The sequence below is a fragment of the Pangasianodon hypophthalmus genome, chromosome 4, assembly GCF_027358585.1.
Source record: "Pangasianodon hypophthalmus isolate fPanHyp1 chromosome 4, fPanHyp1.pri, whole genome shotgun sequence".
Lineage (NCBI taxonomy): Eukaryota > Metazoa > Chordata > Actinopteri > Siluriformes > Pangasiidae > Pangasianodon > Pangasianodon hypophthalmus.
The window spans coordinates 13,154,038-13,180,592 of NC_069713.1; the positions used below are offsets into that span (position 1 = coordinate 13,154,038).

At 38.8% G+C, this 26,555-nt stretch overlaps 2 protein-coding genes across 3 annotated transcripts; both read right to left on the bottom strand.

Moving 5' to 3' along the window:
* Positions 1 to 318: 318 nt before the first annotated feature.
* tmem102 (transmembrane protein 102) lies at positions 319 to 15,621 on the bottom strand. 2 transcript variants are annotated; one of them, XM_026937108.3, is made up of 3 exons: positions 15,477 to 15,621; positions 14,050 to 14,261; positions 319 to 4,521 (listed from the first exon to the last, which is right to left on the bottom strand). In XM_026937108.3, the coding sequence occupies exons 2-3, from the start codon at positions 14,249 to 14,251 to the stop codon at positions 3,161 to 3,163; spliced, it is 1,563 nt and encodes a 520-aa protein (XP_026792909.1). In that variant the 5' UTR covers positions 14,252 to 14,261; positions 15,477 to 15,621; the 3' UTR covers positions 319 to 3,160. The 2 variants fall into 2 exon arrangements, with proteins under 2 accessions (XP_026792909.1, XP_026792910.1); XM_026937109.3 differs by having other exon boundaries at positions 15,481 to 15,618.
* Positions 15,622 to 21,332: 5,711 nt separating this feature from the next.
* tmem256 (transmembrane protein 256) lies at positions 21,333 to 26,226 on the bottom strand. The gene is made up of 4 exons (XM_026936858.3): positions 26,063 to 26,226; positions 25,774 to 25,811; positions 24,857 to 24,937; positions 21,333 to 24,685 (listed from the first exon to the last, which is right to left on the bottom strand). Exons 1-4 carry the CDS (start codon positions 26,142 to 26,144, stop codon positions 24,542 to 24,544), a joined length of 345 nt encoding a protein of 114 aa, XP_026792659.1. The 5' UTR covers positions 26,145 to 26,226; the 3' UTR covers positions 21,333 to 24,541.
* Between the last annotated feature and the right edge of the window lie 329 nt (positions 26,227 to 26,555).

The following is a 26,555-nucleotide window of genomic DNA, read 5'->3' on the forward strand; positions in this document are numbered from 1 at the left end:
CAGATCACGTACACCAGGGGTTCTCAAGCTTCTTGCAGCCAAGGGCCCCTTTAACTGTTTGAAAAAAACACCCAGTGACCGCTACAGATAAATTTTACAAACATAATCCAACTATTCAACTATTAGACATATCATTGAAATATGTACAATAATATTTTGGATATGTCTATGGTTACTTAGACATAATAACTTCAAGTGGTGAGAATCACAACCCACTATTATCAAACAACATTAAAATGTCATGGACCCCATTTTTAAAACAAGGGATGCACAATAACATGATGGGATGGAGTGATAACAACATTGTCCACACGCTCGTTTCATGATGTAATATTTTATTTCATGCTACGATTAACAGCATCGCACATGATTAAAAAGATAAATAATAAAACAACCAAAATGCCTTTAGTGCATTACAGCAAAATACACACACGCAAAAAAAATCAGTAAATCATTTGGTACAAGAAATATATGCAATATAAACTCCTTTACATATCACTGCACAATTTCATTTTAGTCTTGTTTTCGATCCAGATTCATTGAGATGAAAAAGTAATTTAACATAAAACATGTATACATTCGTTAGCATTGTTCACTCCCTCACGTTATGACCACACTTCTGTACAGTCACTTTAATAACTGCCTGTTTGATAAAATTACAGCCTTGCTTTGTCAACGCGTAATGACTGCAAATGCTGGGGAAAGTAGCGATGGTTCTATGCTTTGGTTTTTATAAAGTTATCACATCCAAATTGTGGCTATTAGAACATCCTGTCATCCCCTGAGGCAGAAACTGTTCGATTTGTGCCACTGCAATCGTTTACTTCTGTATGAAATGTTCTTGGTAATTACCGCAGCCAGGGCAAGGGCTCATATTTCACTAAAACAGATATGCTCCTGACACACACAGCGAAATTGCATAGGACGATTGTTCATATAAGATTAGGCATTGTACGGTACAGTGATCAGACTTCAAGAAAACACATCCATTAATGTTCTGAAATGATATAAACACTCATATACATAGTGTACACAGTTCAAGCCTATTTAAAGAGCCTGTTTAAGCAACACCTTACATCCATTACATTCTGCAGTATCCGAGCATGATCTAAACTCATCCTTTGGCTTCTTTTTTTTTTCTTCAGTTGAAGTGTACAACAGTTATGTGCTTTCAGTCTATTCAGTAGTATCCCAACTCTCAAGTGCATGACATCAACCTATCAAATCTATCACATTTACAAGCAATTTACAGCTATTCAAAAAAGAAGACGATCACAATGAGCCTGTTTTACAGCACACATCATTCAAGAGCATGACTTCTGCTTTCTGGTTACATTCTGGGATGTGTCAAACGCAAAACTAAAGAAAGGATGCACTCTGATGGAGAGAGATGGATAAAAGAGAGAAACAAGGATGAGTCAGACATTACGAGAGCGTGAGAGATGGAGAGTGAGAGACACGGCTGTCTGAACTCCCAGGTGCTCCATCACTTCTGGCTAATCTGCCAGTGGAGACTGCTGCTGGGTTTCTCACTACATCCATCCCTCCATCCATCCCAAAGCAACCACGGCACATCTGCTAAGCAAGCTCTGACCCGAAACCACACACACAAACACTCTGCCAATTTCTCTGCGGATCTTTCCTATCACACGTGTACTATTATCATCCTCTCTTGCTATTATCATAATTAGCTTAGCTGATGAAACTAAAATTCTACAGAGTAGTTCAAAACACATTTATCAGGAGCTTCTGTATTTATGAGCTTTCTCTCACACGCACGCACGCACACACACACACACACACACACACACACACACACACACACACACACACACACACACACACCATTTTGATAGCAAACAAAAAAAATATGAGCATGAAAGTTACGATCATATATCTATATTGTAGAGATTACAATATAATCAAGCACCAAGCTGAGAGCAAATCAGCAAATCAATGTCAAAAGCTAAACCAACAAACATGATACACAATCATAGGACACATTACCAAATTTAATGAAATCATCTTTTGACAGGCAGAAATATTGACATTTCTTCATCAGGATAGTCAGATCAGAGCTTCTTTATTTGTGCCACTGGCAGAATTTTGCTCTGTGGTTCTGTTTGATTAAATGTATTGAATGCAAGTAAACAGAAAACGTGTCAGGAATGCACTAAGTGCTGATGCTGTTGTAAGAAAACTCAAGTTCTGAAAAGCTTCAGGCCCGTGGCTTTTCCTAAATATAGCTTTAGTGCAGTTATGGGGCTCAGTCTAGTCTTGCATAAGACAGGCTGACTTAAAATAATGCACTGGAGACTTGCTAGACCTTTATCTCAACCTCTCTTTTATCAGCTAGCCATCATGGCTTCCTAGCCTAAGGCTGCCTTTTAACTGTTGCCTGTCATTTGAGACAAATAAAATAGTAGGAGGCACAGAGGCAATACCATACACACTGGAAATGCCTTCATCTTCACAACAAAAAGTACCTGAGAAAGAGAACGAGATGAGTAAGAGATAAAGTAGAGGAGTGAAGAAAATCATATTCAGTGTTAAAGTCCATCAAATTCCTTTACAATAAAAACATTCAACATCCAGTGATTTGAAATGTACCTTGGTTTAGATCATTGCCCACCTTCCTGCTTACCAGTGTATAACAGAAAAGAAAGAGATTCGTAGCAGTATGTAGCAGGATTTAAAATCCCTTAACTGAACTATTGTTTCAAGCTGTGCAAGAAATTATAATCCAACACAGGTTGCAGGATTAAGATTTCACTGAGCAATACAGCTTCAAGGCCTCTCATCAAATGGCATACAGGATCCAAAAACAGCCGCTCTTATGCCTTCCTCCATTTGGTGATTTGTGTTTCTTTTGGTAGCAACAGCCATGTAGCTGACAGCAGACTTGATTTGGGACAGATGGTCTCTCTAGTAGCAGCTTAATCATATTTCGCAGAGCTGGCTTGCAGACTGTAGTGTTGGCCAAAATACATCACTGATTGTGCCCAGCCTGCATGTGAGGGGTTTAATACAGTACAGCACAGTGGAGGAGTGTATGTGTGCTCTTAACTTTATTAGCTTTACCTCAGTGGCTAAGGAAGAAAAGAGGGGCGTTACTTTTTCCTCAGGCAGTGTGTAGTGCTCTTGCTGGGGCTCCACCATTTCAGTAGAACTTATCGTCAATGCGGAAGTGCGGTCTCGTCACGTCATCTGGGTTGAGGAAGACCGAAATAGACTTGCCGGGGTTTTCTGTAACCAGCTGTTGCAGTCTCTGGGCTAGACGGTCATCTTGTGGGGAGGTGGCTTTGGAAGAGCTGGAGCTTGGCGATGATGCCCCGTGCCCGTTACTTGTCCCAGCAGCTTCTCGTTTCAGTTGGCATGCCTGCCGAGCTTGCTCCAGTGCCGCACGCAAATGTTCAGCTGGATCCGAGCGCAAGTGTGCTAGTTTCCGGGCCACTAGTAGGGCTGCGTCGTCAGTAAGATGTTCCAACATGTTGTACTGAGGGAGGAAATAGTTGGGGCAGTTTTTACCCAGCACACAATGCGCCAGGTCATCCAGGAGACCCAAGAACAGGCGGGCTGGCGTCTCTTGCTCTGAACAGCTCAAGTAGGCCGCAGGTAAGCGGTCACAAGCCCAGAAAAGTAGGGTGCGCAGGTGGTAAAGGCTAAGACCAGTACGGGGGCGTGCCAACAGTCTGGACACAACAGCTTTGGCTGCCTGGAAGGCTGCGGCCATAGGAAAAGGCACACACTTTTTCAACTGGACCTCACTCCGAGAAAATGCAAGTCTCCATTCGCGGTCTGGCCTGGAAGCCGAGCCAACAGCTGGGGAGCAGCAAGGCAGGAGATAAAACCCACTGATTGCCTCCTCCTCAGTGATCTTTCCATCCCAGAAGTGGTTGGTAGTGAGCCAGCTTTGCGCTACAGCTGGCCAGCCTCGAAACGACACAACAGGCAAGAGATCATAGAGGACACGGCTGGTGCCTGCTTTGAGGATCAGTGTGGTCAAAGGTCCATTGCGTTCCACGCGATCAGGAACTGGAATCCCTCTTTGTGGGTGCCGCTTTAGCTCCTCCACCGCTGTGCCCACTACGTTCCAAAACCATTCCGTGACCAACAGGGGTGAGAAGTAACATCCATCCAAGGACTGTGGAGATTGGAGGGAGGGAATTGAGCCCAATATGGAACCACCTTCTTCCTCTTCCCCATCTTCCTGGCGCTGAATGTTAGGTTCATCCTCGCAGCAGATACCCCACCGGGCTAGCATGGCTGGGTCACAAAGCCGTAAGCTGAGCCAGGAGTGGCACGGTGGAGACTGGCGCATGTCCAGAGTTACAGGCTGGTTGCGGTCGTGCAGTTTGAGGGCAGGCACCAGAAGGGTGAAGTCCAGGTCAAAGTCCACACCTCTGACATAGTCACCCAGCTCCTCTGGGTTAAGATCAAGAACACCCTCCCTGGCGCCACCTGACAATAGCAGGTATTCATTTGCGACTGGGAGCCTCTTGTCCACCTTCTGGACCAGGCCTGAGAGAAGACACATTCAGTGAGTCAGAAAATGAGTTTATTACACATTGGGAGAAAAAAGAGGACTCTGACTGCCTTTGAATGAAGCATGGTACAGAATGTTCAATGACATTATCACTAGGGTATGAATCCAATTGCCTTGGACTTTATGTTTTAAATGTCAGCCTTTCACAACCTAAGGTAGCATTTCACTGAACAGTATGGCTTTCAGAATTTTACCAGCCTTTGGAAAAGATAAAGTCATTTTTAGGTCTCACAAAAGCTCCAGAGACTTTCCATGTTAGCAGAACACAATAGGTATAAATGTGAGAGACAAAGAAATCCATCCTGCAGTTTAAATCTTATAATATAATTTGACTCATTCAATTATGTGCAAACTAAATCAGTGTGTGAACCTTGTTCCACACAGTGATGAAGCCGTGGGTGTAAAACTTTTCCTGCATGTGTGAATAAGTGTGAAAAGAGGGGGCTTAAAAGGGAAAAGAGAAAAAAAAATTGGTAAAGAGATTGAGAGCAAACATGCTGTGAAGCATGTAGTAGAGTGAAAAAAAAAAAAAAAAAAGCAGATTTCGAGTTCTTTTTAGTTGTTCACTGTACCATGAAATAAGCAGACATTTTAGATGCAATATCATTAGGTTATATTCATTTCTCCTGGCTAGTCACCATGACTCTGTACACTCTGCGGAAATATCAGCTGAACCACAAGACCATGAAACAAACTAACCAGCTTGTATAATGTTTAAAGATGAGAAAGTTTGACCTGCCATTCTTCCTTCATACTCACAGCATATTGGAGTTGCTTACTCATGAATTCCCTTCTACGCCAATCTGAGGTAATACGTAAGATCTATAAGAATATGTACGATCTGTAAAATAATACCTTATCGGACAACTTATGGGGAAATGATCAAAGATGATGTGGTGTGATGTGGCCCGATGCAAAGTGGAGTTGATTATTTTCCAATAATAGCACATCCCAAAGTGTGTTACTGCTCTTATACCACAGCAATTTGCCTACAATTACTATTTTTATTCATTAATGAATGACACATCATACTTTTTAGTTGTTTATAGTGACATTTAATGTCGTAAAATGCCTGTGACACAATTTAGTTCCTGTGATCACTTGTGTTAAAACAGCTATTTCGTAAAGTTATTAAGACCAAAAAAAAAAAAAAAAATCACAGATGGCAGCTTCCATTTTTCTTGGTAACATAACGAAGCCCTCTGAAGACTTTTCCATGGTGGAAAACATAATCGATGTTAAAGTGTTGGATGTTAAATGTCCCAAGACTCCTTCAATAAATGGTAATTTTAAAAAAATCACCTTATAGTAACCTTTATAACATTTTTAGATAAAAATACCTTTATGTGAGTTGTCCACCATACAAGAGAATAAGCTGTTACTATGGAAACAATAACCTGTTAGAACAACCGCATTAATATAAACCTACAATTTGAATTACAACCTACACTATTGACAGAGCTGCTGTTATAGAAAATTAATCAACACCTTCTGACCAATCAGATTTGAGAATTCAACAACACCTTAGTATAAGTAAAATGTATCACATATTCTACATACCAAGTTTCTCACATGCATAGATGATGATGCATAGATGATATGAATGAGTATGTGCCATACCCCTCTGCCAGAAACAGGCAGTGTATTCTCAAGCAAGATAAAAGGATAATAGGAATAGAAAGGAAATAAATAGTCAAGGGAAACCAGGCTGCGCAGAAGGGCAGAGGGCAGTGCTGTAACAAGGCCCTCATTCAAGTTTGGTTTGTTTTATCTCAGAGTGATAAAATGGGTTAAAATGGAGAGCAGAGGAGTAAAAACTCATCTCAGTGTAATAGCTTTATATACACAGAGAAACTATCTGTTAGAGGCAGTCTCTACATTCCACTAAGTATCAGTGGAGTCTTGCGCCTATCACCCAAGCAAGAATGAAAAAACATTTCCAAAATACTTTTTAAATCTGACTCCTGTCAATATTCAGGTTTCTGGGGAGATGTGCAGACTGGAAAATTAACTTACAGACTCTCAGCATTGACACTTTTTTATTCAAATATTACAGTTAGTCCTTTAAGTTGAGAAATATGCCCTGTCTTACTATACATTAGCTCCACAGTGATTACAACACTGATGGGTGATAACAGGATGGTGATAATGTGTACTTCAACTTCTAGATCAGTGCGTAATGTGTAATGTCACTGGTAGACTGGGGAAAGACTGTAACAAGGTGCAATTGCTATATAGAACTGGAAATCCTTTAATGAAGCTATTTTGCCACAAGCTGCAAGCCTGGATATTCAGCTGGTTTTTTTTAATAAGCATGAAAAGCATGAACGCTACTAAAGCCGTCTGGAAAGTCAAAGAGGAATAGAAGTGATCATCTTTTCTCTCTTGTAACAGAAAGAACCATCTCTGCGATTTTAAGAAAAAAAAAAGACTTTTTCTGTATTTATTAAGACAATTTATGTGATAGCACTGTTGGATTCTCAACTCTGATTGGTCAGAAGGTGTTGATCAATTTTCTATAACAGCAGCTATGACAATATTTATATTAATGCACTTGTTCTAATACATTATTGTTTCTATAGTAACAGCTAATTCACAGGGACTTGCATGGAAGACATTTTACATAGGCCTAATCCAAGACTAATAATAAGCACATAAACAGATGTGTTGTTATTTAACAAAGATAACTAACTGTTGATATAGTGAAGCTTTCTGTAAGGAGACATTTATTTAATATTTACTCAAGCAGTCTCCAGTTTCAGCACTTTGTAACTGTGAGGACGTTTTCGATCACCGCACAGTCTTCAAGACAGATGTCTTTGCACTTTTATTTTTGTTTTATTCACTTTAAGAGAGTGAAAAAAGAGGAGCTGGTCTATCGCTGCTCTAATGTAAATGATAACAGGAACTAATCTATCTCACGCACAGTCCACAATATAAAAGCAATTATAAATGCATTGTTTTTTAATAAATAAACAAGTATTAAGAGTTCACAAATAGCTGTGGTACAAGAGGAATAAAACACTTTGGGATGTGCTGGAAAATATATAATAATAATAATAATAATAATAATAATAATAATAATAATAATAATAAACTTGGGGGCAAGACGCTTCACGTGAGGCCGCATCCCACCCCAGCATTGATTATTTTCCTATAACAACACTCCCTGTCATCTTTCATTCCTCATATATAACAAACAGGTACAGTTCTCTAGATTAAATTAGCTAAGGATCTGAAAGCCAGAGTATTTTCTATTTGCTGTCATCTGGCTAAACGTCTATTATCTTTCCAGAGAGCTTTCTGTGACAGGGTAAAAGCCTTATATAGTTATAATGCATCTTTTTACATAGTCTTTAGTGTCAGATCTAAGTGCGCGGCCTGTCAGAGCCAAAATACGTTAGGCAGTGGTTCATCATGGCATATGATGCAGATCAGATACACAAGCACAGCAATATAATTATGCAAATGTGTTCCCTATGAGACCTAAAATCATTTTTAGCTCAACTCATTCTCTACTCTTTTTTCCCCTAACTACATTAATCCAACTTAATTAAATAAAGAGATGAGAAAATATACTTAGCTCCTTACTAGATATGCAGGTTAGCACTTGTGCTTCAATAGACAGACCACAGAGAAGCTTCACATCCAGAACCAAAACCTGTGATGGCATTTGATGTCATAGACACAATTCAGATGTGTTTATAAAATATGCAGGTAAGAATGCGGAATTAATCACATTCAACCTTTCAGTCGCTCATCTTTCAGCTGTCTCAGGTCAAGTCTGAGTTATATGAGGAATGAATTATAATCCACAGCAGTAAATGTGACTGTTATGCACAATATTACTCACCACATTCCTCTGTAATCACACTTTCTGATACTGTCTAAGCCCAATTACACACGACACACACTGAGGAGTGTGAACTCAGCCCTGTGACTCCCTCCACCCATTCAACAACATAAAATAATAATAATAATAATAATAATAATAATAATACTATTTTTTACAAAGTTGTAAACATAACTTATTCATATGAACACCGATTTCAATTAAAACAAAAACCCACTCTGAATAACGTGCATATCTATATGTGATCTTCGAGAATTATTTTATGATTATGACATGTTGGCCTATTTTCACTTTGGCCAACAGTCTCCTAAATTACCTACAATGTGGTTCAACGCTCTCCAGTGAGAATGCATCTCTACTGATAGCGAGTGATGCGGCAGCGCTTTACTGCTTTAGTCTGTCCAGCTCTCTCACCTCCTCATCTGTACACGCTGCTCAAACAGATCGTCTTTCAAAGCTTCAACTTTGCTAAAACAGCCGTCAAGTGAGAAACGAAGCTCTTGCATTTTGTTTTAGGAGTTAACTTAGAAACTTGGGCATTATGACTTATGTTTGAGATCGCTGACATTTTTCCTCCTGTTAAATGCTATTGTACCTGCGCCAGCATCTCCACCTGTGATGTCAGTGCAGGAGACAACTGCTAACATCTCACAGAACCAGCAAGAACACAGCAACTTAGCACCAGAATTGCTAAACACATCACAAACGTTGATGCTTCAGGGAAGTTTTACCTCCTACTGAATATATGCAGTAATGAACATACTTAAAATTATGGTTAATTATAAAACATTAAACATTAAATATGTTTGTCTTAAGGTGGTTTTGAGAACGAGTATTCAGGTACTCAGCTGGAAACATCAATCAATATTCAAAGCCAGTGACATGCTGTTCAGGTCAGCGGTAGTACCTAAATTATCGTGATTTTATGAAGGAGTTTAAAAAAAGAAAGAAAGGCAAAAAAAAAAAAAAAACCCCACCAAGAATAAGGGTTTTACATTACATTAAGTAAAACCTGTGTGTAATTACAGGCTGTTAAACAGTTAACTGCTCTTCAGCTATTTATTAAATGCTGTTCTATCTTAAATGTTATTATTATACATGTGGCTGATCAAAACCAAAGCTTTTTGTTCACATTTGAGTAAACAAATAGGTTTATAGGCAAAGAATGTATTTAAAGGCACCTTTATGGTAGAGTGTTTATGATATCGAAAATATGCTGTTAATACAGCAAGGCCGGTTACTTGGTCAGTAACTGTAGCTCTGATGACAACAACATTGTGCTTGAAATTCGGGTATAAGCGTAGACATGCAGCCAGAGGGTTGTTGTGTTGTTCTATACATGGAATATTTGATTAAGGCGTTGTGCTTTCTGACAGTGAGATATGTCTCTGGTGCCATGCTGCTGCAGGAGAAAGAGATATTCTGTCAAAACTTGCAGCATCATTACTGAAAAATTTCACTTCTTTTGGATGAATATATTCAGTGGCCAGCAGATCCCTAAACGACACCTCAACATAGCTTGCTTTTAGAGTTACCTGTGAGGACAGAAGTCCAGCTGCTTTGCTGCCTTTTGAATCCTCTTATAGTCACTGAGGCTAATAGTGTTATAATGCTGCTACAGTATAATGAGTCCTTCTGGGAGGGAAGAGCTGAGCGTTTGACTTTATTTCACAGATAAACATAACGAGATTATGCTAATGTCTGTAAGGAAAGGCGCTATAAGATAGGGTGTGCTGGTGCAACACACTATTTTAGCTGCAATGTGAATGTTTTTGCTCCCTTTCATCATCAGAATAAATTTGGGATGACAAACAGATGGTAAAAACATCAATGCAGCTCTTTCAGGGAATATCTGTATTAAAAACAAACAGCGCACATTTTTAATCTTCTTAATTAGGCTGGTTTTGATCGAAAGCATGTACGGAGGTATAAATTAATTGCACCCATCAGCCTAGATACAGTCTCAAAGCTTGTGTGATATGTTCAATACTAAAACAATCTTTTAATCATTAAACAACTACAAACCAAATAAAGAGAAAGGATGGAATATAGTTTTGCAGTCTCTAAAAGGATCTTCGCTTAGTTTCCAAACACCAATCGACAGGAACATGGGAGGGCATAAATGCAGGAAAAATAAAGCACAGAGAGATGAGCGGAGCGATAAAAAAACCATATGAAAAAATCTGTTTGCACCCTCGGGGGTAGGGGCAGATAAAGAGAAACACTCGGCATACAGGAGATAAATAAATCTCTCCAGCAGGCGGAGAACAGAAAACGTAAGACGGATTATGTAGCACGAGGAAAACTCAAGGCGACAATGAGACAAACAGGACAAAGAGAAAATGTCTGAGAGAGAGAGAGAGAGAGAGAGAGAGAGAGAGGGGCTGAGACGGATACAGAGAAGCTGTCAGTGAACTAATCCAGTGTTTGACAAGATTATGGGCGGTTATGATATTTTAAGATTTAACAGAAGTATAAAGAGCTCAAGCAAGTATCTCTTCCCCGTCCTATTGTCACAGCGAGGAGGAAAGGCAGGCAGGATGACAGTTACCCTGTGTGTGTGGGCTGGATGATGAGAAAGGGGATATTCAGGAGAGAGAATGACTTTATAAAGCGAGAGAGAAAAAAAAACTGCAGGAGACAAAGAAAGAGGATGGGAGCAGTGCCACCTATTGGTCACAGGAGATCACCTAAAACAAGAAAACACCAAGGTGTGTGGCAATCTCCTCACTGTTTGACAAAATCTATGGACTCTGAACTGTCACTATTGTGCTTCTGAAGCATAGAGACATTTAAACTTACTGCAACACTGGTAGTGAAGTGTGTTCGTTAAACGCGGGGTGGAGCAATTTCGAGCAAATAATTCTGTTCATTCTGAATGTGTGGAAGCCTGGGAAAACTCTTCGCATGGTCGCATTTTGCCAAACTTCTAGCATTTTAAACTCTGGTTACACAAAACACTGTAAAATGTTCGTTCTAGTTCCAATGAAAGACGCCCTGCTACCTCTACATCTCCAACCCAATCTACTGAAACAACATTGCTGTCAAATTTTTCAGAATGATATGTTTACATTAAGAAATGGCTTCTCACTTTATCATCAGCATCATCCTCTTCAGTTTCTGCTTCATCACCTGAGATAAAAGTCATTCACAGCATTTAAACACGAGAAAAGCTTGATTTTTTTAAAATTCATAAACAATTCCCAATTACAATTATGAACAATTCTCAATTTTTAATTCATCATCACTGATGCCAAATCAGAGGAAAAGTGAGTGTAGAAACCCCTTTATACATTTTTCTATTTATTTATGCAGAATGTAAAGATTTTAATACGCATGATAAATAATATTTTGATTTTATATATATATATATATATATATATATATATATATATATATTTTATTTTTTTTTTTTTTTAGTTCTTAGATAATCCTGTTGAACTCTTTTGAGAATTTACTCTCGCTGGTGTAAATGGGCACCATGTCTTTCGCAATATGAAATGCCACCGTATCAATAATTTCTTTCCTCGCCGGGACTCTTCTTATCGTATGGAACAGCGATTGAAATTTTTTCAGCAACATTCAACGCGAGCTCGCAACTTGTAATTCCCAAACTCCGACCAGTAAAAGCCAAAGAAAACACTCCCTTGACTTGATCAACTTATCAACTTGGGGCAGTCTTCTCAACTCTGATTTGAGTGACGTCAAATCAAGCATTACAAATAAACACTGTAGCACTTCATACCTTTAACTGACTTATACTGTACTGTATATACAACTATTAGCTTTAGATTAACCAAAATACAGATATAGCCATCCATCCATTCTTATCCTATGCAGGATTGCAAGGATCCTGGTGGGTGCCAACCCACCGGAGGGCACAAACACACACATTCGCACACTACAGACAATCTGGAAATGCCAATCAGCCTATGATGCATATCTTCAGACTGGGAGAGGAAAACGGAGGACCCAGAAGATACCCCCAAAGCACGGGGAGAACATGCAAACTCTGTGCACACAGGGTGGAGGCGGGATTCGAATCCCCAACCCCAGAGATGAGAGGCATATGTGCTAACCACTAAGCCACCGTGCCCTCATATAGATATATGTTTGAGGAGGAAAATATACATCACTCATCACGATCAGCCAGCTAACTTGTTGCTATCAAAAAACTGATATGGAAGTGTTCGATTTTCCACTTCGTCTGTCCATCATGCAGAGGAATAAAACACGACCGGAGAATTTCCACTTAGGAATGCAGCATTATATTTTACATAAACTTGTTCTTCTGACTTTTCAAACTCTCTAAAGTGATATTTCCACCTTTCTTTGCTGTGAGCTCAGTCCTCGGTGAAGTGCTGCCTGTTTATCTTGGTGGGTTTTTTTATCTAAGCACAGCAGTGGTTGGGAGAAGCGCAGGCTGTAGGAGGCGTTTATCAAGTTAAGAAGGCTGTGTTCTTTCTTCATACTGGTTTAAAATTTTTAATAGCGTTTTCTATAATAACAATAACAACAATCTCAATTAGAACATTTTGAAAATCGAGTTAAAACACTCATTCAAATTAACTGTGAAAAATCGACCAGCACTATGATGATGATGATGATGATGATGGCACTGATTCATGGTGGACATTTTGACAGGCGGTTTCTGATCACAAGCTGAACTGACTGGTCATTTGCCCACTTTGCTATGCATGTAGCTATCCAAAACTCGATCAAATCATGAGCACACTTAACTAGCAAGATTTTAGGCATCTTCAGATCTTTAGACTGACTGCATTTACTGTTATGTTTGTTAAACTCCTCCTTACCCAGTTTGACTGACCACCAAGGCAAGGTTAAAAATGAACCTAAATAAAAAGATCATTTTGGTAAAATGTTTGTACGTTTTTGTAAAATAGAGACAAAGTATATTCCAGAATTCAGTTGCAGCAGCATCCGATGGGTTTTCCCAGACCACCACACATATAATTCCTGTATATATTTGGAAAATACACATGCCATCACTTGATCAAATTTTAACTTGATTGATATAACTATTTGGACTTTCATCCAGTATCCTTTTTTTGAAACATAAAATATGACATTTCTGAGCAAAGCAGTATATTTGAGCAAGAAATAATGCATGGCTGGACTTATCCATCAGGATATTATTGTCATCAAGCCAATAATGGCAATTATTTTCTGTGCCTGTGCATAAATGTTTATGTAGTCAAAGATGTTTAAAGATGATGTTTAGAGGCTGGTAAAAGTCTGTATTTTGATGGAGGATTATGGAAACACAAGAATTTTCTTTCAAATGATTGATACTGGTGAATCTGTCACAATTAAATCATGGACATAAACTTACAGACTTACGACTTACAGAACAGCACTTCTGTATTAATAGTTACAGTAAGACTGTATTTATAGTTACACATTAAATGTAACTATAAACGGATAAAACGTACAACATGTCATTATTAAAGTGCTGTTATTGGAAACTAATCTTGAGGATGGTAACTCATCGCAACACCACGCCGCTGATGATCTCAGAACAGGCTGACCCGAACTGTTTTATTCCTTATGCAGTGTCTAATATAAATCTCTTTTTCTTTTCTTTCTTTTTTTTTTAATATGTGGACTTTTGAAAGCAGTTTCTTCTCACCAAGCATGTTGAAGATGAAGTCTTTGGCCGTGTGCACCTCGAGTGCAGTCTGATCCCCGAACTCGCCTTGCTCAAGCTGCACGAGCTCCTGCACGTGCGAGGCCAGCTGCTCAAGCGCCGTGCCTGAGCGGAAGTCCACCTCGGACACACGCTTCACCGGCGCCGGTGCGCGCGGAGTCACTGCGCTCCTGATCGCCTCCATCGAGCACAACCTGAGACAACACAACTATGAAATACAGCATGCTGGATTCCTTACTATACATACAACAATGAACAGCTGGACTTTTTTTTTTTTTTTTTTTTTTAATTTAATGAACATCAGCCAAAGATAGAGGTTTTGTAATGTTAAAGTTAAGACACTATCATACTGAATATGTCCAAATAGTGACATAACACCAGTATAGAGTACTTTTTTTTATATATATTATAATTAATACAGTAGTATACTCTTTGGGATTATAAGTATTACAGGATTCCCGTTCCACATTTAAAAAAAGGACATTTTCACTTGTTAATGTTCTGTTTTCTTGCTAATAGCAATAAAAAAATAGCTAATGGCAAAGCTTAAGGAAGAGGAAAGTTAAGGAAAGATAAGGATTGTGGTTTGAAAACCTTCTAAATTAATAACATATTTTTAATATAACTTAATTTATATTATCTATAGTCTGTATTAATTTGACAACAGATTAAGAAAACATTTTTCTGATACTCTTTCCAAGTCTGGAAGTAAGTGTTTAGGTTTACATCTTAGCAACGACTTTACTTTGATGGCAACCGCACACTAGCTTACTACACAGTATGTGAGAACAGTATGGTAGTTATGGTAACTTGCCACGGCGTCTACTCTGTCCACATACTAATTAGTACGGTAGTATACGGTTTGGGCCGAAGACTATGTCCATTAGCTAGTGTTCAGCTGTCATTAACACATAAACTACCATGTTAACACTGACTTGCACTACACGTTACTTATGTTTTTGACATTATTATTATTTATTTGTTTATTTTTTGCTTCAAAAGCATTAAATAACTACCCAGTGAGCGGGCTACGTAGCACCGTGGCTAACTAATTAGCCAGCTAATGTCCAGCTAACTTGCCAAATACTACAGAATTGTTCATCATTCAGGTAGCTAGCTCTCTGCATCTGTGATTTCCAACTCCCCTGAATGCTCAGCACAAAGCCGGGTTATGCAGCTAAGAAATCACGACAGGAGAAGATCTGCACGTTTAGCTCATTAGTAGCTAAAAGTCCCAGCGCCAAAAAGAAAAAGAGAAAAAAATCAAATTCCACAGCTCTGGTCAAGGATTAGCTGGCACGCTAGTCAGAGCAGGTGGGACGAAGTGCATGAATCTAGCAAGATAAACACTTTAAACAGTTCATGCCAAGCTTAATTAAACACACACACACACACAAACACACACATACACACTAGGTCGCAGTGTCCAAGCTCTGTGCCTTATGCCCCGCTGGTTTTGTTTGGATATGTGATTAGGAATCCGGTTTCAGCTCCCGTCATTTCCAACTAGTCTCCGCGGCACACGCCTTCCCACGGCAACACCAAACCCGGAAATCACGGTCGCCCCAGAGGATGCTGGGATTTGTAGTTTTTCAATGGGGATCAAGCCGCGTGTCCGAAATTACGCCATATTCCCTATATTCACTACATTCACTATATTCTCTATATTCACAGTATTCACTATATTCTCTATATTCACAGTATTCACTATATTCTCTATATTCACAGTATTCACTGTATTTACTATATTCACATTATTCACTGTATTTACTATATTCACAGTATTCACTATATTCTCTATATTTAATATATTCTCTATATTCACATTATTCTCTATATTCACTATATTTAATATATCCTCTATATTCACAGTATTCACTATATTCACAGTATTCACTGTATTTACTATATTCACATTATTCTCTATATTCACTATATTTAATATATCCTCTATATTCACAGTATTCACTATATTCTCTATATTTTCTATATTCACTATATTCTCTATATTTAATATATTCTCTATTTTCACATTATTCTCTATATTCACTATATTTAATATATCCTCTATATTCACTATATTCACTATATTCTCTATATTCACTATATTCTCTATATTACTACATTCACAGTATTCTCTATATTCACTATATTCACTATATTCACTACATTCACATTATTCACTATATTCACTATATTCACTGCTTAGAAATAACACTTTATTATAATGTAGTCGAGTGTAGAATTATCCAGCACACTCGTGAAATCCCACAATGCACTGCACAATGCACTACAAACGTAACCTAGTTCATGGCTAAGTAAGTAAGTAAGTAAATGAGTAAATATTCATTCATTCATTCATTTGTTTGCCAACTGTTTGTCCTGGTGAAGGTCAGCCCCAGACTTCTCTATCTACATCCACAGATTCCAGCTCTTCCTGAAAGATTCCCAGACGTTCCCAAACCAACTGCGAGATATAATCTCTACAGTAGGTCCTGGGATTGCCCCAGGGTCTCCATCCAGTGAAATGTGCCTGATAAACCTCTAGCGAGAACTAACTAGTCAGCATCTTCAGTTTCTTGTGGCTCAAATCACCCTAACTGGCTCCTCTCAATTCGCAGGAGCATGGGCTCTACTCCGAGGCACTCCTGGATTGTCAAGCTCCTCATACTTTCACAGAGAGTAAACCCAGCAACCCTGCTTACAAGAACCTCATTACACGCACAATCCTTAGCCTTTCACTCAATACCCACTACAGATCATGACTACAGGTGAGGACTGGGATGTAGATTGACCAGTAAACAGAGACCTTCATCTGCAAATTGAGTGACCGTAACACTGCTGCCACTGACCTGATCCGTTTATCAATCGTATGCTCTCGTTCTCCATCACTCATGAATAAGCTTCCAAGATACTTTAACTCCTCTATCAGAGACAAGATCTTCCCCTTACCTGAAGGGAACATATTCCACTCTTTCCTGGGAGAGAACCATGGTCTCAGAATCAGAGGTGCTAATTTTCATCCCAGCTGCTTCACACAACTCTATTTTCTGAACAGTATTCAAATATGAATTCATTCAAATATTAAGCAGGCAAATGCGTAGCATCATGTTTATTTATTGGAGCCATCTGAGCGTTTTATTTCTCTCTGAACCCAAATTAATTAGACCTTATTAAAATGTAGATTCATAATGTTTTGTAGATAATTAACAGCACTCAGTTTGCGGTTAGATTCAAGTTGACATTGTTTACACTTTTCAGATTGAGGTTATTGAGGTTAGGACTGAAATTCAATTTAGGCTTATAAATATAATAATAAAATAACAACTATGCGTGTATACAAAAGTTTGGGCACCCCTGGCCAAATTACACATTTTGTTGATTTTTGAAGTGAATAGAAGTAAACACAACATCCGCACAGCTATTTTATAAGTGATAAAGTAGAATAGAAAAAAATAGTAATTGTGGCATATGCAAAAGTTTGGACACCCTTTCAGTTGTAAAGTCTCAGTACTAAACTTGCTCGGCCTCATTAGAACTCATTAGGATTAGAATTGTCATTAGGAATATTAATATCAGAGTGTAATAAATTTCTGACTCTTCAAACCTTGCGATAACAATCAACAACCATGGGCTCCTCTAAATAGCTGACTGATGATCTGAAAATCAATGTAATTGATGTTTACAAAGCAAAGGAAGGCTATAAAAAGATATCAAAGTGCTTCCAGCTCACACTTTCCACTGTACAAAATGTCATTAAGAAGTGGCAGTTAAGGGGAACCCACAGTTAGGCAAGCTCTGAAAGACCAAGAACATTTTCAGATAGAACTGCTTGTATGCTGGGCAATAAGGCAAGGCAAAACCCCTACATGACACTAAGGACATGCACGAAGGTTTAGTCAAAAGGGGAGTTGTGGTGCACCATTTCACTGCGCAGCATTGCTTGCACAAACATCTGCATGGAAGAGTCATCAGAAGGAGACTTTACCTACATCTGACAATATCTAGATAAGCCAGAGGCATTTTGGAAACCAGTGATGTGGACTGATGAAGTAAAAATGGAACTCTTTGGGTTACGATCACCGAAAAGAACACATTTCCAGCTGTTAAACATGGGATGTGGAACTATTATGCTTTAAGATTGTGTGGCAGCCAGTGGTACAGGAAACAGTGCAGGGGTAAATGGAATAATGGAAGCAAATATAACACAGTCAGTCAAGAAACTGAAGCTGAAAAGAGACTGGTAACTACAACAGGACAATAATCAAAAACATACCTTAAATCCACCTTGAACTACTTCAAGAAATGCAAGCTGAAGCTTTGGGAATGGCCCTCACAGTCCCCTGACTTCAACAGCATTGAAAATATGTAGGTAGATCTGAAACATGCTGTTATCCTATCAAGAATATCTCAGAACTATAAGCATTATGCAAGGAAAAGAGGGTGAACAATCCAAAAACAGGAAAAGAAAGATGCCTAGCTGGCTAAAAAATGCGTTCAGAGCTGTGATATCTGCCAAAGGGGTAAATACTGACAGTCGGGTGCCCAACCCTTTGCACATGCCACAATTACTATGTGAAGTTTTTCCCCATTTTTTTTTAGAGTTCTTTGCACTGCACTTTTTTTTTTTTAAAGAATTTTAAAAAATTGTTTGCTGCAGAGGTTGTGAAAACTCTGAACCCCTTCATGTTATTTTTGGCGCTTTGAGATCCATAGGCCTAAATGACACACTTTAGCTTTTTTACACTTCATTGATGTGTGCCTTATATTCAATAGCGTAAATGAGTGTGAATACCATTTCAGCTTTTATTAAACGACAAAGAGCCACCAGAGGCACTTTTCAGGCATACCCACAGACAGCTTTTAAACTCTTCCTCTCCCCATTTCTCCCTCGCTTTTCAGCATGAAGTGAAATGTGATAAAAAAAAAAAATCTTCAGAAGTACTGCTGGGTGCAGCATCCTGTCTCCTCCTAACCCCATTCACTGCAGTGTCACCTTGAAATTCCACCCTTTTGAACAGGCATCTGAGAGACTGGCAGGGCTGATAATTGGCTCTGTGGTGGGAGGGTCAAAGAGAGTTCCTCAAAGCTGCAACATAGTGCTTCCCTCGCAGCACTCTCACAGCTTTTAATATAATAAAGAGGCTGAAGAATGAATTTTATTTTCTAGTAGATGTACAAGACAAGACATTAGACACCTTGGTACATGTGATGCTGCCAATTACAAAAATAATCATATACATTAGATTGAATATACATTTTTTTCAATGTCTTGTTGATGTGTTGACATGGCTTATGATTATACACGTGTATATTTTTTCCTGAACCAAAATGTATTTTGTACTTCAAACAAGTAGTTTTACTCAAAAAAACAAGTAGTTTTTCAAAAAAAAAAAAAAAAAGGCATATATGCACCAAATTTTGGCAAGCTAGACCTAAAACATGTCTTTTTTTCCCCATGCTTTTGACACTTATACACATTCTGCCTATATAGTGCACTTCTTTTTTGACCTAATTTATGTTCATGTTCATGTATTTTATTTTGCTTTTAGTTATGCAAAGCCCTTTGAATTGTGTTGGTGTATGAAATGTGGAAAAAATTGATTTGTTTCCACAAACAAGTAGTTTTCATTCAGATCTTAAGAGAAGCAGCTGCTCGGCCTGTCAGGTAAGTGACATGAAAAAAAAGCATGAAGCAGGTTGGAAAGATGCAAAGAGTGTGCAGCTTCATCAGGAATACTGTTGAGAATTGAAAGTGGAAAATAATTTAGATTTTTTAAAGCAATTTTCTTAGTCATTGCATAATTCTAAACTTGTTAGTTCATAATGTTAATGCCTTCAGTATCTTTCTAAACTAGCAAAAAATATTAAAAATAAAGAAAACTAAACTTTTGACTGGTATTGTACATTGGTGGGCATTCACTTCAAGATCAAACTCTGTTCTCCTGAAAGTCAATCTGGCAGTTATATGTATTTTCGCCACAATATCTTTCTGGGTTAAATAAATTCTCAGAATATGTGTTAGAGGTACACAAGGGTAAAATAGCTCAAATAAGCTTTGTTGATTTGAACCTTATACACGTCATTGTATCTTTTACACAGTCTCTGTAATGTGCCTATCAGGTTACAGCCACCATTTCACCAGACCATATAGTGGCATTTAATAACGGATTTGATGAGCTAGCAACCCTAAATCCCAGGTTCATATGCCATTTACTTTGTGCGAGTTTTACTGCAAACCATAAAAGGCCACTGGAGGATATGGTCACCTTTAGAACAGGTGGAATGGGGAAGCTGAGAGCAGTGCTGCAGGGAACTGTTCAGAGATCCCACTGATTCTGATTACAGGCTGCATTATTATGTCAGAGAAAGAGAAGTATCTGTGTCTGAACTAAAGGATGAGGAGAGTACCTTAGAAGTTATGAGTGAGTAGGTCACTATACTATTTCGACTCATTATGGTGTCTTTCTGTCTAAGGGATTTGGGTATTTGCAGTAATGTGTAGGGGGAAAATCACAATTTCAGAATGGTACATCCTTTCACAAACCTAAAGGAAAAATCCAAATTGAACGACTTGCAATATTTATAATTAATATATGATCTTCAATGGTGTCCAATATTTATTTTATAATATAATTCTGCATGTGTCATGTTGCTTTGTTTTGACTGTTCCACCATCCGTCCAACTAGCTGCTGATAGTGGCACCTTTGTTTCATCTTTACCGGAAGAGGCTGATGCGGCAGCGCTTTAGTCTTTTAGTTTGTCTCGCTCACTCACCTCCTCATCTGTACACACTGCTCAAACAGATCAGGTTCAAAAGCTTCAACTTTCATGCTAATACTGCAGTCAACGCCATGCTGCTTGTCATCTCGTAAATCACTAACTAGCTGAGATGAGTCTCTGTCGTAACTCAGTGCAATTCTGACATACAGCTGCATTCAATTTTGGAACTTTGAGTGCAACATTTTTTGTCTCTAATAATTCTAGGATTGGTTGAATTTCTCACTGATAGGACACTGAAATGGTGAGTGAGAAAAGAAGCGCTTGGTCTTTTGTTTTTAGGAGCTAAAGGCAAAACCTGGCTGTTATCACTTATGTTTCAGATCACAAAAATATTTTGTCCTACAAACAGAACTGTAACTGCGCTAGCAAAAGACCTCTGTGATGTCAGTGTGGCACATAACTGCTAACATCTGACAGGAGTAATGAAACTACAGCGCCAACAAACAATTTCACACAAGAATCAATAAGTACATCACAAATGTTTCAAGAGAAAGCCATTTAATGTTTTTAAATTTTCCTTTAAGACAGAATTTATCCAGGAATTTATGTATTTCTCTGAAGCTGCTTTGTGACAATGTCCATTGTTAAAAGCATTATACAAACAGAATTGAATTGAATTGAATAGAATAGAATGTGTGTGTGTATGTGTGTGTGTAATTATTCAGAGCCATTGTCATTCCTACTTGGACAGGTAGTCGAAAATCAGTTGAGCTCTAAGCTCAGTGAAGCGAGAGAATTACAGGCTGTCTGGATGTGCAGAGGAAGAGAATTAATAAAATACACAAGCTTGTTTCAACATAATCTTTAGAAATCACATCTGTAACGTATGAGTGAATGCCACAGATTAAATTTTTGGACTTCTTTGCATATAATGAGAAAAGAACAGAAAACATGCTAAGTCTAAGGACAATTGTGCAATTGAAATATGAAATATTTGAAATTTGAAATATGACTGGAGCAATACAGTAAACAGCAGCTTCCAAACGTTCTGTGGTATCCATGCTTGATCAAGCCTGCACTTGTGCACAAGTCACACACACAACAAGAGATAATCCCACACCTATCTACAGATTTAGAGCTCAATTTGCAAATACCTTTGACTGAATAAATGTCGAAGCGACATGGTGGAGCAGTGGGTAGTGTTTCCGCCTCACAGCTAAAGGATCCCAGGTGTGTGTTGAGTTTTACTGGTTTTCCCAGTGTCTGCATGGGTTCCCTGCAGGTTCTTCTGGTTTCCTACCACTGTCCCAAAACATGCAGGTAAGCCGACTGGCAACACTAAATTGGCCGTAGGTGAGAATGTGAGTGTGTGCGCATGGTGCCCTGCAATGGACTGGCATCTCATCCAGGGTGAATTCTCATGCCTTTCCCCCCATTGTTCCCAGGATAGACTCCAGATTCACAGATTCACCATGACTTTTTTCCAGGTTAAAGTGTTTACTTAAGATGAATGAATGAATCTCGAAAATGTTCTACAAAAATGTTTTGCATAGACATTTACTGAAAGAATTTAACAACTGCCCCTTAGACTTCAGTTTTGAGCAAACAGGTTTTCTGTTCTTATCTCAATAAAGGTGCTGAAATTCTTGTTGTGGTAATCACGCATGCAGTACAGATAGAGATATGGAGATATGGAGTATTCCTTTAAAGAAATGTGTGTGTGTGTGTGTGTGTGTGTGTGTGTGAATGAGACAAGGCAGATAAAAGAGGGACAGGTGAAATGCAATTAGGGATATCTTTTGTGCACCCTGCCTATCATGCTGGACGGTGGTTCAGCTACAAGCACCTCAGCCACCACGCTAATTACCCACAATGCTGTGGCTCAGCTCTGAGCTCCAGCACACAGAGATAACACGAGAACTGACTAACAGAGTGACCGCAAAGACTGTGGCGAGGTGCCAGGCATGTAAGACAGTGACTTCTGCAGTGCAAACCTTCCCAAACAGCTGAGAGAAAATAGATGAGAGAGAACACAGACACTTCATGGTCCATAAGAGCATAGCAGGTCTCCCAGAGCAGAGAGGAATGCTATACCCTTATGGATTTTAACAAGGAGACGCTGATCTGACTCCGGTAATGAGTGGGTGGTATAATTCCTGCACTAGCAAAATGTCAGGGCAGAGGGGAAAAAATGCGAAGGAAATCCAAAAAAAAAAAAAAAAAACATCAAAACAGCCTCCACGTACAAGTTTTATAACACTTCCCCTAACACCGAGATCCTCAGGAGACCTCAACTCCAAATTAGGCCCAATTAAATGTGACAGTGACATTTAAAATCATTATAAAATGTAGTTAGATCAGCTGAGACCCTTATTTTCAAGATAGATGCCCTATTTGTGCTGGGAAGTGTGTGCTCTCCCACAGGCCCGATGCAGTGCGGACTCAAGTGGCTTTGATTGCTTGACCCCGATTTGTGCAGTGGCGCTAATAGACCCAATTAATGAGGGTTTTATGCGAGACTATCAGGGTTTATTGGGGCATGCAGTGTCTATATGAGACCCCCTCTCCATGCTTACGAGCCAGGCCTTGCAAACTGAGCTGGAGATTTATTAACCAATTTTCTAAAAAGGTCCCCAAATCCGGTGCTCGGCATAAAGTCAGGGATCCAGGATTTAGCGCTTCTATAGATTTTTCTCTTCATTTGAATACAGAGATGTTGGAACTCTGGCCGCTTTAAAATGAGCGCTGACAGTAATGGACAGCTTTGTGCCATTTTGCTCACAAGCTCAATCCCCGAAGGGTTATTGAGACATCTCAACACTGACCTGTGAAACTTATTCACCAAGCCTTCTCCTCCACAATATCAGAAGGTCAACCTGGCAATCACTTCCTCAGATAGATTTATTTTTCAACCTGAGAAACAAAGGTGCTAAATCACAATTTAAAAAGACACACACTTGGACTATGCCTTATCTTTCAAATATGATTTTTTTTTTTGCCTGGATTTAATCAGCCTTGATGATTTACATTTGTAAATGGAACATTTCTGAAATCAAGATCACATGCATGAGCCAAATGTATCATGAACAACAACAAAAAAGTCAATCCATCACAGGGAAAGGAATAAGCAAGCAGCACAAGTCTTCTAATCTTAAAGATTATGTGCTTTGGTGGTTGACTGGCATTTCACTGGCTGTTAGTGATTAGGGCATGAAGGCAAAACGGCTAGAGGTTTTTGCTGGGGTTTTTTTCCCCTATTATTACTGGCAGTCATCCATTTTTTAAAGTAAGGCCCTGCTGGCAAGCTGCCAATGTTGGACAGTAATATGATATAATTCAAAAACATGAATTCCAATTGGCCATGTCCTGGATATGTAACAGCACTAGGATTGGATTGAGAAGATTAGATTTGCAGCTCTGAAAAGAAAAAAAATAATAATAAAATAAAAAAACAAGCCTACGTCACTGTCACACACAAAAAAATAAAAGATATGTGCCACTATATAATGTGAATGTAGCCAACTACTGATCATATTATCACAACTCTAGAGTTTTTCTGTATAAAGAAATTTATTTCTGTAATAAGAAAGAGTGATCCTAAAGCTTTATCATCATCTTCCAGATGTGACTCAACAACTCCACCCTCCACCTCATATCTCCAGCTCTTAACACTCAAATTTAACACTCCCTGTCAGAAAGCAATCGTCAACAATCAGGAGGCTGTGTAGAAAAGAAATGGAAGGTCAAAGCTCAGACAGCCATTGCAAGCCAGCCAACGATGAAAAGCACACCCCCGATGGGTGCCAGCTTGCTGAAGGTGGGATCACCCGTTAAAGCCTGGTGGTAGAGAGGACCACAGAAGCAGCCCATGCCTGTCAGGAGAACTGCTCCAGCCTAGAAACACAAAGGCAACATTACAAATGCAAAATTTGCATCAATATGAGCCAGGAGACATTCTTTATAAAGTTCTACTACTGGCTCATATGTTCTTCTTTTAACAACATTTTATTATGTGTAGATTTATGTAACACAGCTGTATGTTATCTGTGGTGCATATGTGCTTACCAGAGCAGGTTTCCTGCATCGAGAGGCTCCCAAAAGAGCCAAACTGTGGTAGAAATGATAGGTATTGGCTGTGCTGTAGAGCTGAGGATAAAGCTTGTTAGATTCATCAGTTACGTAAAGAATAAAACATGACAGGGAATGCTGTTATAGGAAAATAATACATGACGTGTTCATAATCCATGGCATGCTACCACTGTGATTATTTGCCTATAACAGCACCTCTCGAAGTGTTTAATTCCTGTTTATACCACAGCGATTTGCTAATGATGATCATTTTTGATTTATTACTGAACGACGTACATCATGCCTTTTAACCATGTATAGTTACATTTAATGTTGTGGAATGTCCAAGAGACAAGCTATTAGATAAGCTGTTATCACATAACTTATAAGAGCTATAAACGATCGTTCCCTCACCATCTTTTTTCTCTTTCTTGAAGTTCATAAGACTAAAAAATGCAGCTCGTCATGTTAGTGCTAAACCAGCAGGCACACTCTCATCTGTCCTGAAGAGTCTCCCATTGCAGAAAACTTACTGACCGTTACAAAGCGCTGACACTGGAGACTCCTTCCATAAATCGTAACTAAACGTCTCCTTGAAAGATTCACCATGTCAACGATTTTCTTTGTTAAATAAAAACATATTTTCTGTCTTCTATACAAGTCCCTGTGAATGACTCGGTACTCTACTGTACAAACAATAAGGTATTAGAATGAGCGTGTTAATATAATACTAACATATAATTATTTATACATATCGTATACGGCAGGAACTATTGTCAGGGCTGCTGTTTTAGAAAATTAATCAACACCTTGAGTTTCGAGAATTCTACAGCACTATGGTATAATGATGCATAAACATATTTATTATGTTGGATTGCTTATAATATTGGTTTGCTTAATAAGCATAAACCCACCTCTCTCTGGTACTCATCCCTGTTACTCAGTCTGAACCCTATGATAGAAATCATACAAGTTTAATGTACAGAATGATTCATCATAGTTACAGCTGTCATCAGAAGATATGATCACACTGCACATGATCTTATTATTATTCATTTACAGTGTGGAATGAAGTTCACTCAAAGCTTTAAGTGAAGTTAGTTATTTAGGAGTCTATCCAACACAGTGACGTGACAAGGAGTCAGCGCCGCCCTAAAAGGCTGTCTACTAGGAAAGTGATCATTATTTAAAAATGCAGCTCACCATGAGCCCCATAAGCGCCGGCGGTGACCGCCAGAGCCCCGCTCACAGCCGCTAACCTCTGCACCGCTAACGACGCGCTCATGCTTCAGCACAAACAGAACAGAAGAAACAGGTGACATGCACGAGAGAGAAACTTCCTGCTGCTACTTCCGTACTGAGCCACACTGGCCAATCAGCGCACGGGTTCTGGTCACGTGATCTCCCCCGTCAGGAAGCAGCACTATCTCAGGAAGTCCTTTTTACTCAAGATTATTATGGAAGGATTTAGAAGCTTATATCAATAGAAAACTGGGATGTGTAATAGAAATTTGATGTGATTATTTTTTATTATTTTTTTTTTCAAAATGACATTTTGGAATGTACACAACAATACATTGTGCAGTTGTTTATTTTATTAGGTAAATACCATTTACACAAGAAGAAATGGAGTCTTTGTAAACCCAGTTTTCTACATTTTATAAATGACTTATACATAAACCTTCCGGAACAAACA

Coding starts and splice junctions, on each gene's coding strand:
- tmem102 (XM_026937108.3), bottom strand. CDS start 14,251: ATGGAGGCGATCAGGAGCGCAGTGACTCCGCGCGCACCGGCGCCGGTG. Junction 4,522..14,049: donor CTTCATCTTCAACATGCTTG/GTGAGAAGAAAC, acceptor GTCTTCTCTCAG/GCCTGGTCCAGAAGGTGGAC.
- tmem256 (XM_026936858.3), bottom strand. CDS start 26,144: ATGAGCGCGTCGTTAGCGGTGCAGAGGTTAGCGGCTGTGAGCGGGGCT. Junction 25,812..26,062: donor CGGCGCTTATGGGGCTCATG/GTGAGCTGCATT, acceptor TTTCTATCATAG/GGTTCAGACTGAGTAACAGG. Junction 24,938..25,773: donor GGGATGAGTACCAGAGAGAG/GTGGGTTTATGC, acceptor CTTTATCCTCAG/CTCTACAGCACAGCCAATAC.